Below are 20,601 nucleotides of genomic sequence, written 5' to 3' on the forward strand. Positions count from 1 at the left end.
AGAGAGTTTTAAAATGGACCAGTATACAAATTGGAATTTGGTACCTGAAAAGAGGTTTTTTAATGCAACGGGTAAAAGATTGACTGTAATGAATTCTGTTGTCTAAGTGTACATTCATTTAGGAAACAATATCAGATTCTGCTTCATACCAGTCTCAAAAGTTGATTCTAAAAGGATTTAAAAAGTAAACAGTAAAATCAAAACTCCAAAAAATAGCTGAAGGAAATATAGGCGAATGTATATTCAACTGATTGGTAAGAAAGCCTTCTTGAACAAGACACATACACACACACACACAGGTTGTAAGTGAGAAAAAGATTAATTTTGATGTCATCAGAATTTAAAACCTCTGCTACAAAGGACACCATAAACAGTTAAAGGCTAACAACAGATTGAAAAATATGTTTACAACATATACATTAATCAAATAATATCCAGAATATGTAAAGAACTCCTAAAGGTACATATTTTAAAAAGCCTTGTAGAAAGATGGGCTAAATATCTGTCAGTTCCTGGAGAGGATATATTTTACAAATGCCCCTAAATGAGAAAAGATCACTAACCTTGCCAGATCATTAATTAATGATCATTAAAAGATCATTAATTTCTATGCAAACTTCAATACACTGGCAAAAGTTGAAAATTTTTGTTAGAGTGAGGAAAAAGTAATATTCTGATATACCATGTGTAGAATTATAAGTCAGTGTAGCTTTTGGGGGAATGCCAATATGCAGATGCCACCACCCTTATGAGAAAGCAAAGAAGAACTAAAGAGCCTTTTGATGCAAGTGAAAGAGGAGAGTGAAAAAGTTGGCTTAAAACTCAACATTCAGAAAACTAAGACCATGGCATCTGGTCCCATCACTTCATGGCAAATAGATGGGGAAACAATGGAAAGAGTGAGAGCCTATTTGGGGGAGGGGGCTCCAAAATCACTGCAGATGGTGACTGAAGACATGAAATTAAAAGACACTAGCTCCTTGGAAGAAAAGCTCTGACCGACCTTGACAGCATATTAAAAAGCAGAGACATTACTTTACCAACAAAGGTCCGTCTAGTCAAAGCTGTAGTTTTTCTATTAGTCATGTATGGATGTGAGAATTGGACTATAAACAAAACTGAGCACCAAAGAATTGATGCTTTTGAACTGTGGTGCTGGGGAAGACTCTTGAGAGTCCCTTCGACTGCAAAGAGATCCCACCTGTCCATCCTAAAGGAAATCAGGAAATCAGTCCTGAATATTCATTTGAAGGACTGATGCTGAAGCTGAAGCTCCAATACTTTGGCCACCTGATGCAAAGAACCAACTCATTGGAAAAGACCCTGTTGCTGGGAAAGATTGAAGGTGAGAGAAGAAGGGGATGACAGAGGATGAGATGGTTGGATGGCATCACCAACTCTATGGACATGAGTTTGAGTAGGCTCCAGAAGTTGGTGATGGACAGGGAAGCCTAGCATGCTGCAGTCCGTGGGGTTGCAAAGAGTCGGACACAACTGAGTGACTGAACTGAAAAGAATATACCATTGACTATTAAAAATTAAGTTGGGCATATTACTTCTTAAGTGAGCAAATCTATGTCTTGTTGGCTACTCTAGCAAACCCTTATACATATTTCACAGAAAACATGTTCAGGATTATCCATCACAGTGTTATTGTTTGTAATAGCAAAGTCATTGAAAATATGTGTCTATGAAATCGCAAAGAGTCAGACACTACTGAGCGACTGAACTGACTGAATTGATCCATTAAATAATGAAATGTAACATCATTGTAGAGATAACTCTTTCCCAAACCTGAAATTCTGGATTTTACTTTTAATATGTTGAACATTACCTCAAGAGCTTACAGGATCCAGACTAGTACACATTTCTAAGACCACGTACATACTTTTCTACAAATGTATATTTTGTATAAAATGTATATTTGTATAAAATATACAAAATATACCACAATACAAAAGCTTTAGGAATGTTCTACATGGTTATTTCCTGTGTTGGTTGATTTTAATAGGCCCAGATAAATTATCTTTCTTTCAACTTCTGTCAGTTTTGATCCCTACTGCATTAATTATTTAAGTAATTTTAATCACCCCAAATTATACATTTAGATCACCAGAGAAGACAAGATGTGGTAAACATAAATGTCTCACCCCAAATCAATTAGCACATCCATTTACAAGGGGAACTAAGACTTGAGTTAAAGACTTCTGAATCGTATTACCTTGCTCTACTGATAATCCACATTTTCTTACTTTTAAAGAATGACACATTGATAAATAAGGACATAAGAACTAAAAGCTACAAGAGTTCTAAACCTGCTCTAAAACTACTTCTTACAATACTCAAAACAAATCCTCCATATCGGGTTGCTAAAAGTAATCAGTCAATTACTTCTGCAGTTTCAATCAGTCAATTAATTCTACATACATAAGAACATATGAACTTAAAATCACCTTCAACTCGGTCAGCCTGTTCCCAGATTTGTAATGTTCTAATGGTAGAGCAATATGGATAAAAATTCTACTGGTAGCTGGGGGGGTGGGGGCTGGGGAAGAACAGTAATGTTATAGCCCTGTGTCATCTTTGTTTTTGAAAAACAGTATATTATATAAAGATTTAAAAATAACACAACTTCATGAATAGAACTACTTAATTCAAAGTTGTTGCAGGGATGAAGCATAGCAACAGTAAAAAAAATTTTTTTGAAGAGGAAAGCCACATCCTTGAGGCTTTTTCAAAAAATTTGTGGCTATGTAATTTCATTTGATGATTCAAAACCTGAGATTCTTTGATTCTAAGTTTTCAGTAGTAACTTTAAAAGCATTTTGTCTGACCTTTAGATCCAAGAGCAGAATTATATGCTATTATAACAAACCTGTATAGTTTCTTAATTTTATTTTGATGAGGGAAATGCTTATCTCACAGGTGCTAGTACCATTTTCTTTTAAAAGATAAGCCTTTGGAAAAGGAGAAAGAGACACGTTATTATTATATTTATTATTATACTGACATTTATTATTTAGCTGCCATGTATTTAGTAAAACACTCAACATTACAGTTTAATTCTATTCTGTCTTTATATCTGCTCCAAGAGGTACATATAGTACTGATATTCCCATTTTATACAAAACTGAGACTCAGAGAAGTTAAAGTATCTAAGGTCACATGGCTTAAGTAAGAAGACTATATAGAGTGAAGAATGTCAGAAAGAGAAAAATGGATATTGCATATTAACGCACATGTAAAACCTAGAAAAATGGTACAGGTTAATCATTTGCAGACAGGAATAGAGATGCAGACGTAGAGAATGGACATGTAGACGGGATGATGGGGGAAGGGGTGATGGGACAAATTGGGAATTGACATATATACACTGCTGCTGCTGCTGCGTCGCTTCAGTCACGTCCGACTCTGTGTGACCCCATAGACGGCAGCCCACCAGGCTCCCCCGTCCCTGGGATTCTCCAGGCAAGAACACTGGAGTGAGTTGCCATTTCCTTCTCCAGTGCATGAAAGTGAAAAGTGAAAGTGAAGTCACTCAGTCGTGTCGACTCTTAGCGACCCCATGGACCGCAGCCCACCAGGCTCCTCCGTCCATGGGATTTTCCAGGCAAGAGTACTGGAGTGGGGTGCCATTGTCTTACCATGTGTAAAAGAGAGACCTAGTGGGAAGTTGCTCTATAGCATGTGAAGCTTAGCTCAGTTCCCAGAATGATGCAGAGGGGTGAAGTGGGGGTGTGGGGGGAAGGGAGTTCCAAAGGGAGAGGATATATATGTATATATATAACTGATTCACTTCGTTGTATAGCAGAAACTAGCACAACATTGTGAGGCAACTACACTCCAATTCTTATAAATAGCTATGAAATAGTTTTATGTCAGCAGAGACTTTGATGGTAGAGATTTTGTGCCTACTTGTTAATTTGGCAAGATTATGCATAAACACAGATTATTAGTCTTGGGTCTCAGGTTTGTCTGTGTCTCTACCACTAATTTATGTTCCTTAGTGCATACACTCAACTCTCCCCAGCTTCCAATATATATTATCCTTTGTCCTAATAAATGTATAAAAATTTTAAAAAGAAGGTATGAAATGTTATTTCTAAACATCATTCTTGATGATATCCAAAGCTAAGTATCTCACAAAACAAAATAAGTGACCTAAACTCATATTTGTTTTTATTAAAAATTTTAATGTTTAGTCTCTTCAATAGGAATTGTTAAAATTTAGGGGAAGAAAACTTAAAAAAAAAATCAACTAGTAGCTAATGAAGCAGAGATTATTTGGATTTCAAAAATAGTTGTGAATGTGGAGTTAAACCTGATTAGGAAACCAGAAGTCAAAATAGGAAGTCAGCCATTGTACAATAAGACATAAGAGCTTCTAAGCAAATGCATGCATTGCCAGAAACAGTACTTGGGTGAAATTATTCTGAGGCAAGACGAAAACCAGATCAAAATTAGACTCACTTCAGTTCAGTTCGGTTGCTCAGTCATGTCCAATTCTTTCTCACCCATGGACAGCAGTACACCAGGCTTCCCTGTCCATCACCAACTCCCGGAGTTGACTCAAACTCATGTCCATTGAGTTGGTGATGCCATCTAACCATCTCATCCTCTGTTGTCCCCATCTCCTCCCGCCTTCAATCTTTCCCAGCATCAGGGTCTTTTCAAATAAGTCAGCTCTTCATATCAGGTGGCCAAAGTATTGGAGTTTTGGCTTCAGCATCAGTCTTTCCAATGAACATTCAGGACTGATTTCTTTTAGGATTGACTGGCTTGAATGCCTTGCAGTTCAAGGGACTCTCAAGAGACTTCTCCAACACCACAGTTCAAAAGCATCAATTCTTCGGCACTCAGCTTTCTTTATAGTCCAACTCTCACATCCATACATGACTACTGGAAAAACCATAGTTTTGACTAGACGGACTTTTGTTGGCAAAGTAATGTCTCTGTTTCTTAGTATGCTCTCTAGGTTGGTCATAACTTTTCTTCCAAAGAGCAAGCATCTTTTAATTTCATGGCTGCAGTCACCATCTACAGTGATTTTGGAGCCCAGAAAAATAAAGTCTGTCATTGTTCCCATTGTTTCATCTATTTGCCATGAAGTGATGAGAACGGATGCCATGATCTTAGTTTTCTGAATGTTGAGTTTTAAGCCAGCTTTTTCACTCTTGTCTTTCATTTTCATTAAGAGGCTCTTTAATTCTTCTTTGCTTTCTGCCATAACAGTGATGTCATCTGCATATCTGAGGTTATTGATATTTGATATTGATCTCCCAGCAATCTTGATTCCAGTTTGTGCTTCATCCAGCCTGGCATTTCTCACGATGTACTCTGCATATAGGTTAAATAAACAGGGTGACAATCTACAGCCTTGGTATACTCCTTCCCCATTTTGGAACCAGTCTGTTGTTCCAGGTCCAGTTCTAACTGTTGCTTCTTGACCTGCATACAGATTTCTCAGGAGACAGGTCAGGTGTTCTGGTATTTCCATCTCTTTCATAATTTTCCACAGTTTGTTGTGATCCACACAGTCAAAGGCTTTGGTGCAGTCATTGAAGCAGAAGTTGATGTTTTTCTGGAACTCTCTTGCTTTTTAGATGATCCAGCAGATGTTGGCAATTTGATCTCTGGTTCCTCTGCATTTTCTAAATCCAGCTTGAGCATCTGGAAGTTCACGGTTCATGTACTGTTGAAGCCTGGCTTGGAGAATTTTGAGTATTACCTTGGTAGTGTGTGAGATGAGTACAATTGTGCAGTAGTTTGAACATTCTTTGGAATTGCCTTTCTTTGGGATTGGAATGAAAACTGACCTTTTCCAGTCCTGTGGCCACTGCTGAGTTTTCCAGATTTGCTGGCATACTTAGTGCAGCACTTTCAGAGCATCATCTTTTAGGATTCAAAATAGCTCAGCTGGAATTCCATCAGCTCCACTATCTTTGTTCGTAGTGATGCTTCCTAAGGCCCACTTGACTTCACATTACAGGATGTCTGGCTCTAGGTCAGTGATCACACCACGGTGGTTATCTGGGTCGTGAAGATCTTTTTTGTATAGTTCTTCTGTGTATTCTTGCCACCTCTTCTTAATATCTTCTGCCTCTGTTAGGTCCATACCATTTCTGTATGGTATTAGATAAATTATGATTCAATCTGTTGGAGGGCTGTTATAAGAATGCAGGCCTGAAACAATGATGATCTCATTCATGCTATGCTTTACACTGGAAACCAAATACTCACCCCCACAAGATCCTTTCGCAGAATTTTCTCTGGACCCATACAGGTGCCAACCCTCACTCTTCTTACTCCTACATTTCCACAGTTGTTTACTCATTTCTCGCTCATCTACACACTTCTGTGCCCACCCTGACCTACCCCCATGATTTTAGTCCCAAGTTTTCAAACTGTCCTCATTGCCTGGTTTTCGCCCATCACTTGTCTCACCTCTGCCAACCTGATTCTTTCTCTGGATTCTCCTGTAACCTGTGTTTTCCTGCTTTCCCACCATCGCAGTTTGATTCCCACGGTTTTCCTTCTTATATGGCTGCTTGTCACTTGTCCTGGGATCAGCACATTATCCTTTCCCAGCTCATGACCTCCTGCACTCACCGTCTGTCCACTTCAAAGCCCTTCCTGATCACACTCAGCCCTTAGATCACACCAGAGAGAAAAGGTGAGGACCAAGCATTGAGAAATACACAGTCATTAGTGGATATAAAACCGCAGAGAAACTCGAGCATAGGGGTTTGAAAGAAAGAACGATATCCAGGGTAGTGTAAAGTCACAGAAGCCAGTGTACTATGCAGGTTCTAAAAGGAAGTTGGGAAAGAAACCAATTGCTAATATTTTTTTTTTTACACCAAATGAATCAAGTGAAGATCATAGTGAGGCAGAAAGCACCATTTTAGAGAACCAGGACAGGAGAATCAATAAAATACTTTGTTTAGTTTTGTTTGTCAGTGTTGTATGAATAAAGAAACAGATTTTATTTGACTTTAACTCCCCAGGCAGATCCCTCCTAAAGAATAGAAGTGTTTTTTGCAGAACTTAAGTCAGTGAAAATCACATTAACTGCTATCCCGATGTTCACTTAAAGGAAGATAAACTATGTTCTGGAAAGAAAGGAGGTGAGCCAAACTGGGGGGTTTCATGGTAAAGCGAGGAGCTAATTATATCAAGCCTTTCAAGAGAAAGTAGGTCTGAAAAGAACCATGATCAAAGCAATATTGGGGGATATTATTTTTTCAAATCCTATTCTCAATGCTATGAATTTATTATATATATATGACTTATTTTGGCATCATGTATTGGTCTAATGTGGCTTCTGATAATTGAGAATTCTAGCCAAGGAGTCCTACTAGGCTGGAGAAATAAGCTTATTTCAGTTACCAATTGCTTCATAACAAAAAACCAAACTTAGAGGTATGAAACAATGATTTATTATTTGTTGTAATTCTCTTCGAGGTTGTTTGGGTGGTTTTTCCACTGGCCTCACCTGAGCTCACTCAGGCAGCTTCTCTCAGCTGGTGGTCAGTGGGGACAGCTGGGTCTCTCACTCCATATGCTCTTTTACTAGGATATGATAAGCTCAAGGCATTTTTCCAAGACAGTAAAAGAGACCGAATGGCCCAAGTACTACCCTTGGAAGTTAATGTCATCCGCCACATTTCTTTTGGCCAAAACAATGGCAACCCACTCCAGCACTCTTGCCTGGCAAATCCCATGGACGGAGGGGCCTGGTGGGCTGCAGTCCATGGGGTCGCTAGGAGTTGGACACGACTGAGTGACTTCACTTTATTTTTTCACTTTCATGCATTGGAGAAGGAAATGGCAACCCCACTCCAGTGTTCTTACCTGGAGAATCCCAGGGACGGGGGAGCCTGGTGGGCTGCCATCTATGGGGTCGCACAGAGTCGGACACGACTGAAGCGACTTAGCAGCAGCAGCAGTCACAGAAGCAACCCATTCAAAGAATAGGAAACATAATCTCCACCTCTTGATGGGAGGATTGGGGAAAATCACATGGTAAAGGAGCATTTGTTGTTGTTTAGTCACTAAGTTGGGAATACCAGACCACCTGACCTGCCTCTTGAGAAATCTGTATGCAGCTCAGGAAGCAACAGTTAGAACTGGACATGGAACAACAGACTGGTTCCAAATGGGGAAAGGAGTTCGTCAAGGCTGTATATTGTCACCCTGCTTATTTAACTTATATGTAGAGTACATCATGAGAAATGCTGGGCTGGATGAAGCACAAACTGGAATCAAGATTGCTGGGAGGAATATCAATAACCTCACATATGCAGATGACATCACCCTTATGGCAGAAAGTGAAGAAGAACTAAAAAGCCTCTTGATGAAAGTGGAAGAAGAGAGTAAAAAAAGTTGGCTTAAAGCTCAACATTCAGAAAACTAAGATCATAGCATCCGGTCCCATCACTTCATGGCAAATAGATAGAGAAACAGTGGAAACAATGGCAGACTTTATTTTGGGGGGGCTCCAAAATCACTGCAGATGGTGACTGCAGATATGACATTAAAAGACACTTACTCCTTGGAAGAAAAATTATGACCAACCTAGACAGCATATTAAAAAGCAGAGGCATTACTTTGCCAACAAAGGTCTGTGTAGTCAAGGCTATGGTTTTTCCAGTAGTCATGTATGGATGTGAGAGTTGGACTATAAAGAAAGCTGAGTGCCGAAGAATTGATGCTTTTGAACTGTGGTGTTGGAGAAAACTCTTGAGAGTCCCTTGGACTGCAAGGAGTTCCAACCAGTCATTCTAAAGGAAATCAGTCATGAATATTCATTGGAAGGACTGATGTTGAAGCTGAAACTCCAATACTTTGGCCACCTGATATGAAGAGCTGACTCATTTGAAAAAACCCTGATGCTGGGAAAGATTGAGGGCAGGAGGAGAAGGGGAAAATAGAGGATGAGATGGCATCACTGATCCAGTGGACATGGGTTTGTGTGGACTCAGGGAGTTGGTGATGGAGAGGGAGGCCTGGCATCCTGCAGTCCACAGGGTCACAAAGAGTCGGACAAAACAAAGTGACTGAACTGAACTGAACTGAGTCACTAAGTCATATTGGACTCTTTTGTGACCCCATGAACCGTAGCCCCCCAGGGTCCTCTGTCCATGGGATTTCTCAGGCAAGAATACTTCACTTGGTTGCTATTTCCTTTTCCAAGAGATCTTCCTGACCCAGGGATTGAACCCATGGCTCCTGCATTGGCAGACAGATTCTTTACTGCGGAGCCACCAAGGAAGCACTAAAGGGGCATGAACGTGGGTTATTGTGATTCACTGGGGTGGTTGATGTGATAATCTACAACAGTCTACCCTAGGTTTTGATGATTCACATCTTTCTCACGTGATTCTCCCCCTTCCCCTTCCAAAACTGTATCTCATCCAGTCATGACATAGGGCTCAGAATCCACAATCTCATAATCTGCATCAGGTCAAGATGTCAATGAGGCTCTTTGGTTACAGAGATTCAGACACTTGTGAACTAAAAAGGCAAGTTATCCGCCCACTTCCTCAGGTACCAATGTATACTGGAGAGAGAGAAAAATATAGTAGACACTGATGTTCAAAAAAGGAGAGGGCAAAATGTACAATAGTTACTGGTCCATGACAATTTGGAAACCCATCCAGGTGCATGTTGGCAAGTTTCTATACTCCAGGAGTAGGCAGAGTTCCTTGATTAGGGCCCAGTTCTACTCTCTTGAAATATATGCCTAGTCTTCTGTTCTTTTGGGCTCTGGGCAACATTCTCTCAACTCTGCCCTCTTGGCTGTTCTTCCCTCTCAGTAAGAAATGACCCATCCTTGTAAGAGAGAAGCTTTCTCATGCTTGGGGCTGGTGCACTGGGATGACCCAGAGGGATGGTATGGGGAGGGAGGAGGGAGGAGGGTTAAGGATGGGGAACACATGTATACCTGTGGTGGATTCATTTTGATATTTGGCAAAACTAATACAAATATGTAAAGTTTAAAAATAAAATAAAATTTAAAAAAAAAAAAGAAAAGAAAGATAGAGAAGCTTTCTCATCCTGTTTCTTATTCATTGAAAGACAGAGGCCCAGAAGCCTCTTCTATTTCCTTCTCTTTCACTCCAAGCTGTTATGTTTTTTCAACACAACTCTTTTAACACTATGTGGATATTCTATAAAGTTGTTCAGGTTCACTCTATAACCCTAAAAGGCACATGAATAATTCTTTTGGAGGCAGTGAGCTGTAGTGCTAGCTTCTTCCTTACTTTTTCAAAATCCTTATTTCTCAATGAAACAAGAAAGTGTTCGTCACTCAGTCGTGTCCGAGTCTTGCAACCGCATGGACTGTAGCCTACCAGGCTCCTTTGTCCATGGAATTCTCCAGGCAAGAATATTGGACTGTGCAACCATTCCCTTCTCCAGGGGATCTTCCCAACCCAATAGGGGATAGTAAATTAAAGCTCTTATGTACATAAAAGGGTATGTTTCACATTATGCAAATAGACATGCCATATCAAATATTGTGCATAAATTGATTTTTTTATAAAGACAGTGGAAGTTTTCTCATTAGAATTTGCCATTTGATCTATCATGAATCCTTTGGTAATTTGGAGACTCAGTAGGTAAAAAGGGCTAGTTCTGGAGTCAGACCTGCATTTGAATCCACTCTGCCATGTGACCTTGAACAAGTTATTCATGCTCATTTGGTGTCAGTTTCCTCATCAGTAAAATAACAATACAGATATTCTGTGCTTACCATCTTGCTGGTTTGCTAAGGAGAGTAGAACTAAATTATGCCAAGCAACTGACATATAATAAATTATAGTTAGATTACAGATATAGAAATAAACTTATGGTTACCAGGGGGTGAAAGGGGGAAGGGTTAAATTGGAAGATTGGGATTGACACAAGCAGACTACTATATATAAAGTAGGTAATAGGTCCTAATAAGGACCTGGGGTCACTAAGAGTCTGACACAACTGAGCAACTTCACTTTCTCTTTTCACCTTCATGCATTGGAGAAGGAAATAGCAACCCACTCCAGTGTTCTTGCCTGGAGAATCCCAGGGATGGGGGAGCCTGGTGGGCTGCCGTCTATGGGGTCGCACAGAGTCGGACACGACTGAAGCGACTTAGCAGCAGCAGCAGCAGCATATAGCATAAGGAAGTCTACTCAATACTCTGTAACGGCCTATATAGGAAAAGAATCTAAAAAAGAGTGGATACATGTATATGGATAACAGGTTCACGTTGCTGTACACCTGAAACTCACACACCATTGTAAATCAACTATACCCCAATAAAAAGTTTTTAAGTAAATAAATACATATATTATAACTAGAGCTACAATTCTGGAGCTGAATAAAACTTTAGTCCCCTTCCAAAGCTAACTCCATATCAAAACTTTTTGATGGTATATTCTGCTGTTACATATATTATTTATAAGAGTGATATACTACTGATCTTGTTGCTGTGCTTAGTCGCTCGGTCGTGTCTGACTCTTTGCGACCCCATGGACTGTAACCCACCAGGCTCCTCCATCAATGGGGATTCTCTAGACAAGAATACTGGAGTGGATTGCTATGCCCTCCTCCAGAGGATCTTCCCAACCCAGGGATCAAACCCAGGTCTCCCATATTGTAGGCAGATTCTTTACCATCTGAGCTACTAGGGAAGCCCCATATTACTGATCTAGTATATTATAAAACACACCCCAGAAGTAGAAATTATAAAAGATATTTTTAAAATTACACATAAGTAGAAAGTCTAATATTTTCTTCCTGCATCCAGTAGACTGTGTTTTTCTCAGGCAGTGCTAAAATTTGCGGCAATATCAATATCTATATAGAAAGAATATAGAATGAAAGTGCAACAGGTCTCCAACAATCACAGATGTCTCTCAGTTAATATAAATATACTAGAAAACATAGTGTAAGGTACTTTTTGCAGCAGAATGGTTTCCCTGGTAGCCAATCAAAACTTTGTTTTATCTACGTGAAAACCTAGAAGCCTAATATTTAGAAAAGAAACACATATTTTGAAATGAATTTCAAAAGAGGTTTTTTTTTACTGTATATCTTCTGTTGTAAATAATGACCAACTACATTTATCTTCTTTTTGTGTTTTAAGCTATTAGTTTGTTCCTTGAGTTAGACTATTATATCTCCCCCCCATTTCACTAATTCTTTTAACTACATTTATTTTACTTTTGATAACTGCTTTTAGCCCTGTAATTTTCATGTTAGTTTTTGACCAACTGACAGTTTGATTTTCTGGTCCAATGTATAATATATACTTTATTCCATTTAATATCCATAATTTTCTTTTCTTACTCTAATACACATGACACTTTGTACTTCTTATTCTGTGTCTGTACATGCTGTACATACTAACTTTAATTTTACTGTCTGTACTTTGAATATAATAATGGGAATCTATCCAATCACATTGATTTTTCTAGTTATTGTTAATGGAATTTTTAAGCTAGTAGACATTGACTATGACTGTAGTATCAGTCACTGTCTGATTTCTAATACACAAATATAACTAGACTAATTTGATTTGAAGAAAGTGCTTCAGAAAGAAGGCAAATAGGCAAAGCATTAATAAATTTTAATAGTGTATTAAATCTTTAATAATTCTTTATCATAGTTTTTTTAAAATACAAATTTACAAGTACTATTATCTTGAAGGCATCTAAGTCCTTTAAAGAAGTAAGCTTCATATAATAATAATTGTTATTATTTTTATAGATTTTATATATTAGTGTATTAGTCACTCAGTCATATCTATATCCATCTCTTTGTGATGGACTGTAGCCTGCCAGACTCCTCTGTACATAGAATTCTCCAGGCAAGAATACTGGGGTGGGTTGCCATTTTCTATAGCTAACATTTAAACATACTGAACATGTATTAAGTACTGGGCCAAATACTTTACCTAGATTATCTCATTTAATTAGCATAACACATTAATAAAATAGATATAAAATTATGGCTTGAACACAGACCTGTTTGACTCAAAGTCCAAATGGTGGGTCATGATGCTGTATGTTGCCTCTGATAATGAGTATTCATGACCCCAAAATGATCACTTGGCAAACTTGAGATAAAGAAAGTTTTATTTGTAGTAAACATTTTCATTCTGGGATAATTTATCTTACATTCTGAATCTAAAGAGCAATCCTAATGTATATAATTGTTTGAAATATACATAATCTTTAAAAGTTTTCATATGCTTTATATTAATGCATTTGGCACCATGTACTTGTTGGATTTTTATTTAGAATTTGCCAACTGTTTCTCTAATTTGACAGAGGACTAAATATCAAACAACCTGATCAGTTTCTATGAGATCTGGCTTAGGAAGTAAACAGAATTATGAGGTTAAGTGCTAAAGTTCATCAGTGACAGAAAGGATAAAATGTATCAAATTAATTTTATTAAAAAGTCAAAGATAACATTAGAACATCGACAACCCACTTTAAAGGACAAACTCATATATTGGAAATGTAAAATTTTGACTTCCCTATATTTGTCTTGAGTCAAGTTCTTCAGTCTGTAAAAGCTGAATGTATCACATACATGCATGTTTTACTTCAGGAAATATGTGGGGTGACATTTTTGCTGTCCATCAAATAATTTTTCAGTAATTGAAACTGAGTAATACTAATAAAGCAGTTGACATGTCATGATTATCACCCTGTTATGATCAGATTTTCAAATTCTTATTTTTCTAAATACATAAGTTAATAAAATTCAAGTACTATGCAAAAATGAAATATACCAATGACTACATATATAGTCTATTAATATATGGTATATATAGTCTTCTGTTTATAAAAAGAGTCATTAAAAATTTCTTGTGAAAATGTTCTCAAATTTCAAAGCTTGATATAATTATACTATTCTACATTTCTTAGATATTTATATCATTCAACTGTATTAGTTTTTAGTATCTCTCTGCCACATGGATGAGTCTATAAATATTTAAAAGATTGAATTCTCTTTCCTATGTTTTAATATTCTCGATAGCATTTATTTACATCAGATCAGATCAGATCAGTCGCTCAGTCGTGTCCGACTCTTTGCGACCCCATGAATCGCAGCACGCCAGGCCTCACTGTCCATCACCAACTCCCGGAGTTCACTCAGACTCACGTCCATCGAGTCAGTGATGCCATCCAGCCATCTCATCCTCTGTTGTCCCCTTCTCCTCCTGCCCCCAATCCCTCCCAGCATCAGAGTCTTTTCAAATGAGTCAACTCTTCGCATAAGGTGGCCAAAGTACTGGAGTTTAAGCTTTAACATCATTCCTTCCAAAGAAATCCCAGGGCTGATCTCCTTCAGAATGGACTGGTTGCATCTCCTTGCAGTCCAAGGGACTCTCAAGAGTCTTCTCCAACACCAGAGTTCAAAAGCATCAATTCTTCAGCACTCAGCCTTCTTCACAGTCCAACTCTCACATCCATACATGACCACTGGAAAAACCATAGCCTTGACTAGACGGACCTTTGTTGGCAAAGTAATGTCTCTGCTTTTGAATATGCTATCTAGGTTGGTCATAACTTTGCTTCCAAGGAGTAAGTGTCTTTTAATTTCATGGCTGCAGTCACCATCTACAGTGATTTTGGAGCCCAGAAAAATAAAGTCTGACACCGTTTCCACTGTTTCCCCATCTATTTCCCATGAAGTGGTGGGACCGGATGCCATGATCTTCATTTTCTGAATGTTGAGCTTTAAGCCAACTTTTTCACTCTCCTCTTTCACCTTCATCAAGAGGCTTTTTAGCTCCTCTTCACTTTCTGCCATAAGGGTGGTGCCATCTGCATATCTGAGGTTATTGATATTTCTCCCAGCAATCTTGATTCCAGCTTGTGTTTCTTCCAGTCCAGCGTTTCTCATGTTGTACTCTGCATATAAGTTAAATAAACAGGGTGACAATATACAGCCTTGACGTACTCCTTTTCCTATTTGGATCCAGTCTGTTGTTCCATGTCCAGTTCTAACTGTTGCTTCCTGACCTGCATACAAATTTCTCAAGAGGCAAATCAGGTGGGCTGGTATTCCCATCTCTTTCAGAATTTTCCACAGTTTATTGTGATCCACACAGTCAAAGGCTTTGGCATAGTCAATAAAGCAGAAATAGATGTTTTTCTGGAACTCTCTTGCTTTTTCCATGATCCAGTGCATGTTGGCAATTTGATCTCTGGTTCCTCTGCCTTTTCTAAAACCAGCTTGAACATCAGGAAGTTCATGGTTCACATATTGCTGAAGCCTGGCTTGGAGAATTTTGAGCATTACTTTACTAGCGTGTGAGATGAGTGCAATTGTGCGGTAGTTTGAACATTCTTTGGCATTGCCTTTCTTTGGGATTGGAGTGAAAACTGACCTTTTCCAGTCCTGTGGCCACTGCTGAGTTTTCCGAATTTGCTGGCATATTGAGTGCAGCACTTTCACAGCATCATCTTTCAGGATTTGGAATAGCTCAACTGGAATGCCATCACCTCCACTAGCTTTGTTCGTAGTGATGCTTTCTAAGGCCCACTTGACTTCACATTCCAGGATGTCTGGCTCTAGGTCAGTGATCACACCATCATGATTATCTGGGTCATGAAGATCTTTTTTGTACAGTTCTTCTGTGTACATTTTAATTAAATTCTAGCTCAGAAAGTTTTCCACTGTTGTAATTAGCTCCATTATTTGTGGAACTCTTTCAGGTTATATCAGTTTCAGGATATTTGATTAAAGTATTTAGATTATATCTGGTGTCAAGTTACATCTTTAAAAATTATCAGTGAAGAAATTACTTTGTATCACATTAATAACTTTAAAGTTTTAAATTATTTTAAACTATTATTCTTGGAATTCTAAGTTATCCCACAAGTTTTTTTTAACAAGAAACTGTACTTAGTGAAATTTTTTTTAATTTTAGTATTTTATAAAAATGTTTTGTGTATTTCAGCTATTGAAGCAGAAAAACATAGTGAAAAGCAGAAAGGAAGAAATGTCACCACACAGGTAAAAATTTTGCTATATCATTCTATTTTTCCAACACAAAATTAAGCTATACGCACTATTAACAGTACATATTTGGTATGCTCAGAATTTCTTAAACAACTAATTTTTGACTGTTGTTTCTGTTATTTTTTCCAATCTCAATCCATGTTTTTTGTTCATCCATTCACCAAATAGTTACTCATTCCACTGTGAGAAAAAAAGAATGTCATCAGGCTTGAGCCTTCCTATAAGTCATGGTCTGTCTGAGGTCCTAAAATACCAAGACAAAAAGGGCAGACAGAGACCAGCCTGGCTTATAGAGCCACAGATGCTTGTTAAATTTGATTAATCTCAGGATGTCTTCTGACATCTTGAAAGAATTCAGCATTTTCAGTCTGTTCTCAGCCCAGCAACCCTTGCTCCTTTCCTTGAAACCCTTTAGTGGCTTCCCATCTCATGCCAAGTAAAACCAATGTCTTGCTTAACAGGCTCTGTGATCTGGGCCTATTGCTTTTTCTCGGATGTCACCTCCCTTACACACCATTCTAGACGCACCGGGCTCCATGCTATTGCTCAGAGACCCCCACACACATGCCCACCTGTTTTTTCTGCCTGTAATGTCCCTGAGCCCAGATATCCATGTGGCTCCCTTCCCTTGCTCAAAAATCATTGTTTAGGAGGGTGTTCCCCTGGGCATTCTGTGAAGTTGCAATCACTCTATCCAAAATTACTAACCCTATCACAACACTTTATACCTCCCTTCCTTACTGTAACAGAACTACCGTTATGTAACACTTTGCGATGCTTGCAGTCACTCTTCCTCCTCTAGAATATAAACTCCATGACAGCAGGAGTTTTTGTCTCTGTTGTTCACTGCTATTATCCCAGTAGCTAGAACAGTGCCTGACACTTAGCAGGCACTCATTAAATGTCTATTGATTAATGACTAAATCTAAAATCCAGATTGAACAGGTAAACTTTGAAGAAATGTTTGCATAAGTTAAGAACTCTCTACATTGCAATATTTTCTAAACCCCTCCAAATTTAGCTTTCCACCATTACCATAACTACCACATCTCATAATTAGCAGTGGGATTGTTATCTGCATAAATAGAAGTGATCTTGGCAAAAAAACTCAGTTTGTCCTTGAGCAGGTGGAGACTGAAGGACATGTGCTTCATCAGGTCATCTTGTTTTCCATGATGCCTTGGGATATTCAGTGCCTCCCAATAGCGTGTAAAAGCCTTCTTTGGGTCTGAGGATCACCTTACTGCTTGGAACCAAGGATATTGCTCAGGCTCATAAGTGTCTTCCCTAATGCCAGCATCAATAGATGAGGCCTATATAGTAAACACAGGAAAGGACCCCAGCTTTACCCATGTATCAGTTCAGTTCAGTTCAGTCGCTCAGTCGTGTCCGACTCTTTGCGACCCCATGAATCACAGCACGCCAGGCCTCCCTATCCATCACCAACTCCCAGAGTTCACTCAGACTCACGTCCATCGAGTCAGTGATGCCATCCAGCCATCTCATCCTCTGTCGTCCCCTTCTCCTCCTGCCCCCAGTCCCTCCCAGCATCAGAGTCTTTTCCAATGAGTCAACTCTTCACATGAGGTGGCCAAAGTACTGGAGTTTCAGCTTTAGCATCATTCCTTCCAAAGAAATCCCAGGGCTGATCTTCAGAATGGACTGGTTGGATCTCCTTGCAGTCCAAGGGACTCTCAAGAGTCTTCTCCAACACCACAGTTCAAAACCATCAATTCTTCAGCACTCAGCTTTCTTCACAGTCCAACTCTCACATCCATACATGACCACTGGAAAAACCATAGCCTGATTAGATGGACCTTTGTTGGCAAAGTAATGTCTCTGCTTTTGAATATGCTATCTAGGTTGGTCATAAATTTCCTTCCAAGGAGTAAGCGTCTTTTAATTTCACCCATGTATCTGCTGCTAAGTCACGTCAGTCGTGTCTGACTCCGTGCGACCCCATAGACGGCAGCCCACCAGGCTCCCATCCCTGGGATTCTCCAGGCAAGAATACTGGAGTGGGTTGCCATTTCCTTCTCCAGTGCATGAAAGTGAAAAGTGAAAGTGAAGTCTCTCAGTCATGTCCAACTCTTTGTGACCCCATGGACTGCAGCCTACCAGGCTCCTCCGTCCATGGGATTTCCCAGGCAAGAGTACTGGAGTGGGTTGCCATTGCCTTCTCCAAAGTATAGCCAAGCATAAAAAGAAAAATATGAACTATACTAGAGATCTTAGAATATTTGGGGGAAAAAAGTACTATTTTCATGTCCAAGATGGGAAAATATGCCAGGGTAGCCTGTTTGCAGACTGTCTGTCTCACAATTCCCCTGGAGCTTCTCCTTTTCCTGCCTTCCTGAGTGCCATCCTCATAGAGCACAGACGGCGAAAGTGAAAAGACCAATGACTGTAAATGGCTCTAATGCAAAGTTCCCTTATATCCCTGCTTCACTACAGCCAGGATAAAATAACAATTTACTCAACTGGCCACATTGTTTCATGACTCCTTTATAATAAATATTATTATTTATAATATTTAGGAGTTAGAATATAATCTGGCTGAAGATGCCCTCCTCATGTCTCTACCTTCATTACAGACACAGCAAATTCTAGTTGTCTTTCATAATAATTACTATTTGCACTGTAATTTTTTTAACCCTTAATTAAGTATAGCTAGGGCTTCCCTTGTGGTTCAGCTGGTAAAGAATCCGCCTGCAATGCGGGAGAACTGGGTTTGATCACTGGGTTGGGAAGATCCCCTGGAGAACGGAAAGGCTACCCACTCCAGTATTCTGGCCTGGAGAATTCCAGGGATTGTATAGTCATGGGATCGCAAGAGTTGGACACGACTGAGCGACTTTTACTTTCACTGAAGTATGGCTATGTAAGTATAGCTAGCTTCCCTAGGCTTTCTCTTTCTGGCTTTAGAACTCTAAAATCCACAAGCATATCACCTATTCCTCCATTCCCCAACATTTAACTCTAAAAACACACCTACACACTTAAAATGATGTTTAAATACACTTTTTTGTGTGTTGAGGATCTAATATTTTCAGGAGTTCTGTGTATGACTTCCTTCAGTATTAAAGAATGATCATGATCATAGAGGGCGTAGACGCTCAGGTGTCCAGTGTCCTACAGGGGAGTAACTGAGGCCCTGAAAGGGAGCGATTCAAGCGTATGGCTGAGAGACCACTATGACAACCACCGGCACCAAGAGTGAAAATGAAAACTCTGAAATCAAGAAACGGGTAGCCCAGCTCCCAGCATTGCCATTTCACCAGAGGTCCCAGAGTCTTCAGTTCCTTTCTCTGTTTCACCTAAGCAGACTCTTTCTGCTTGTTTTTGAGATTAACACCTTCTTCTAAGAGATTTTTTTTTACACATCTTGGTACTTTGATTTATGTTTTACAGTTATATAATAGTACTTTATACAACCCCTTCACATATGCTATTCATTCCTCCTAAGATTTCTGTTACAGAAGTTATTTAAATAGTTAATTATTATACCCGTCTACAGATTAGCATAACCAATCCCATTCAAATATAAAAGATCTTTATAATACAAATTTCACTCATTCAACACCATGCCTGCCAGTTACTGGAACTTGGAATATCCAAAGGTTGTAATGTTTTTTAGCTCTGTGAAGCCTCCATTTGATATTGCTTAAACTTGATTGTGAAGGGTAAGAAAGGGTAAGAAAGTATAAAGTATATTTTCAAACTTTTTTGCATGCGGTAAGATACAATAAAAGTTTAAAGATTTAATTAAATATGCTGCTACAATTCTCCATCCCCTGACTCTTTTTTTCTAATCACTTATCTTGGTGTCATACTTCTCCAAATACTGTCTTTACGTTCATTTTAACTGAAATCTGATTGCCTCCTGACAACATTCCCTGCAGCCCTCTCAGGAATTTTCTCCCATTGGATATAATATCAGTCCTAGCTGGGGTGCTGAGTATTGCTGCCTTCTCACTGAGAGAGTAATAGGAAATAGGGGCAGGGAAGTGACTCACAGGCTTCTCTCCAACTCTGCTCCTATTATTCTAGCACCCATGAAGCCTAGCCTCTTAATTCTGTTATTTAGATCTTTCAGCTCCAAGATTTGCACGCTTCTCTCTGCTCCCATGGTCATAAGCTCAGCGATGTCTTTTTCAGATCAAGCGTTCAAGATTCTAAGTCTTCAATGACAACCTGGTACTCTCTAGGTCACTCTGTCAATCCTTCAGCCCCACCAGGACCTCAGATCTATTTGTACCTTTTACTGCTATCATCCCCCTCACATTCTCACTTCTTTTCCTACTTGGCTTTCGACTTGGTGGCTCATCATTAAAGGACCACAGTTTCTTTTCCAAAACCCTTGGAAACAAGTGTGTTTCAGAACTCAAGGTTGGTTTTTTTTTTTCAATTGTTTTAAAATATACATAACATAAAATTTACTCTCATAACCATTTTTATGTCTACAATTCATTAGTGTTAGGTACATTCATTCATATTTTGTACAACCAGTTTCTAGAACTCTTTTCATCTTTGAGAACTGACGCTTGATATGTATAAGGTAACAACTCTCCACCC

The 20,601-nt window shown here is 39.0% G+C and overlaps 1 protein-coding gene across 2 annotated transcripts in view; it reads left to right on the forward strand.

Moving 5' to 3' along the window:
- SEL1L2 (SEL1L2 adaptor subunit of ERAD E3 ligase) overlaps positions 1 to 20,601 on the forward strand; it is a 116,367-nt gene that overhangs the window by 14,911 nt on the left and 80,855 nt on the right. For both annotated transcript variants that reach the window (XM_025264559.2, XM_025264561.2), the window contains exon 2: positions 15,965 to 16,020. In XM_025264559.2, the coding sequence (XP_025120344.1) occupies positions 15,965 to 16,020 (56 nt within the window). The remainder of the gene's footprint in view (positions 1 to 15,964; positions 16,021 to 20,601) is intronic.

This window comes from Bubalus bubalis, chromosome 14, assembly GCF_019923935.1.
Source record: "Bubalus bubalis isolate 160015118507 breed Murrah chromosome 14, NDDB_SH_1, whole genome shotgun sequence".
Classification (NCBI taxonomy): Eukaryota; Metazoa; Chordata; class Mammalia; order Artiodactyla; family Bovidae; genus Bubalus; species Bubalus bubalis.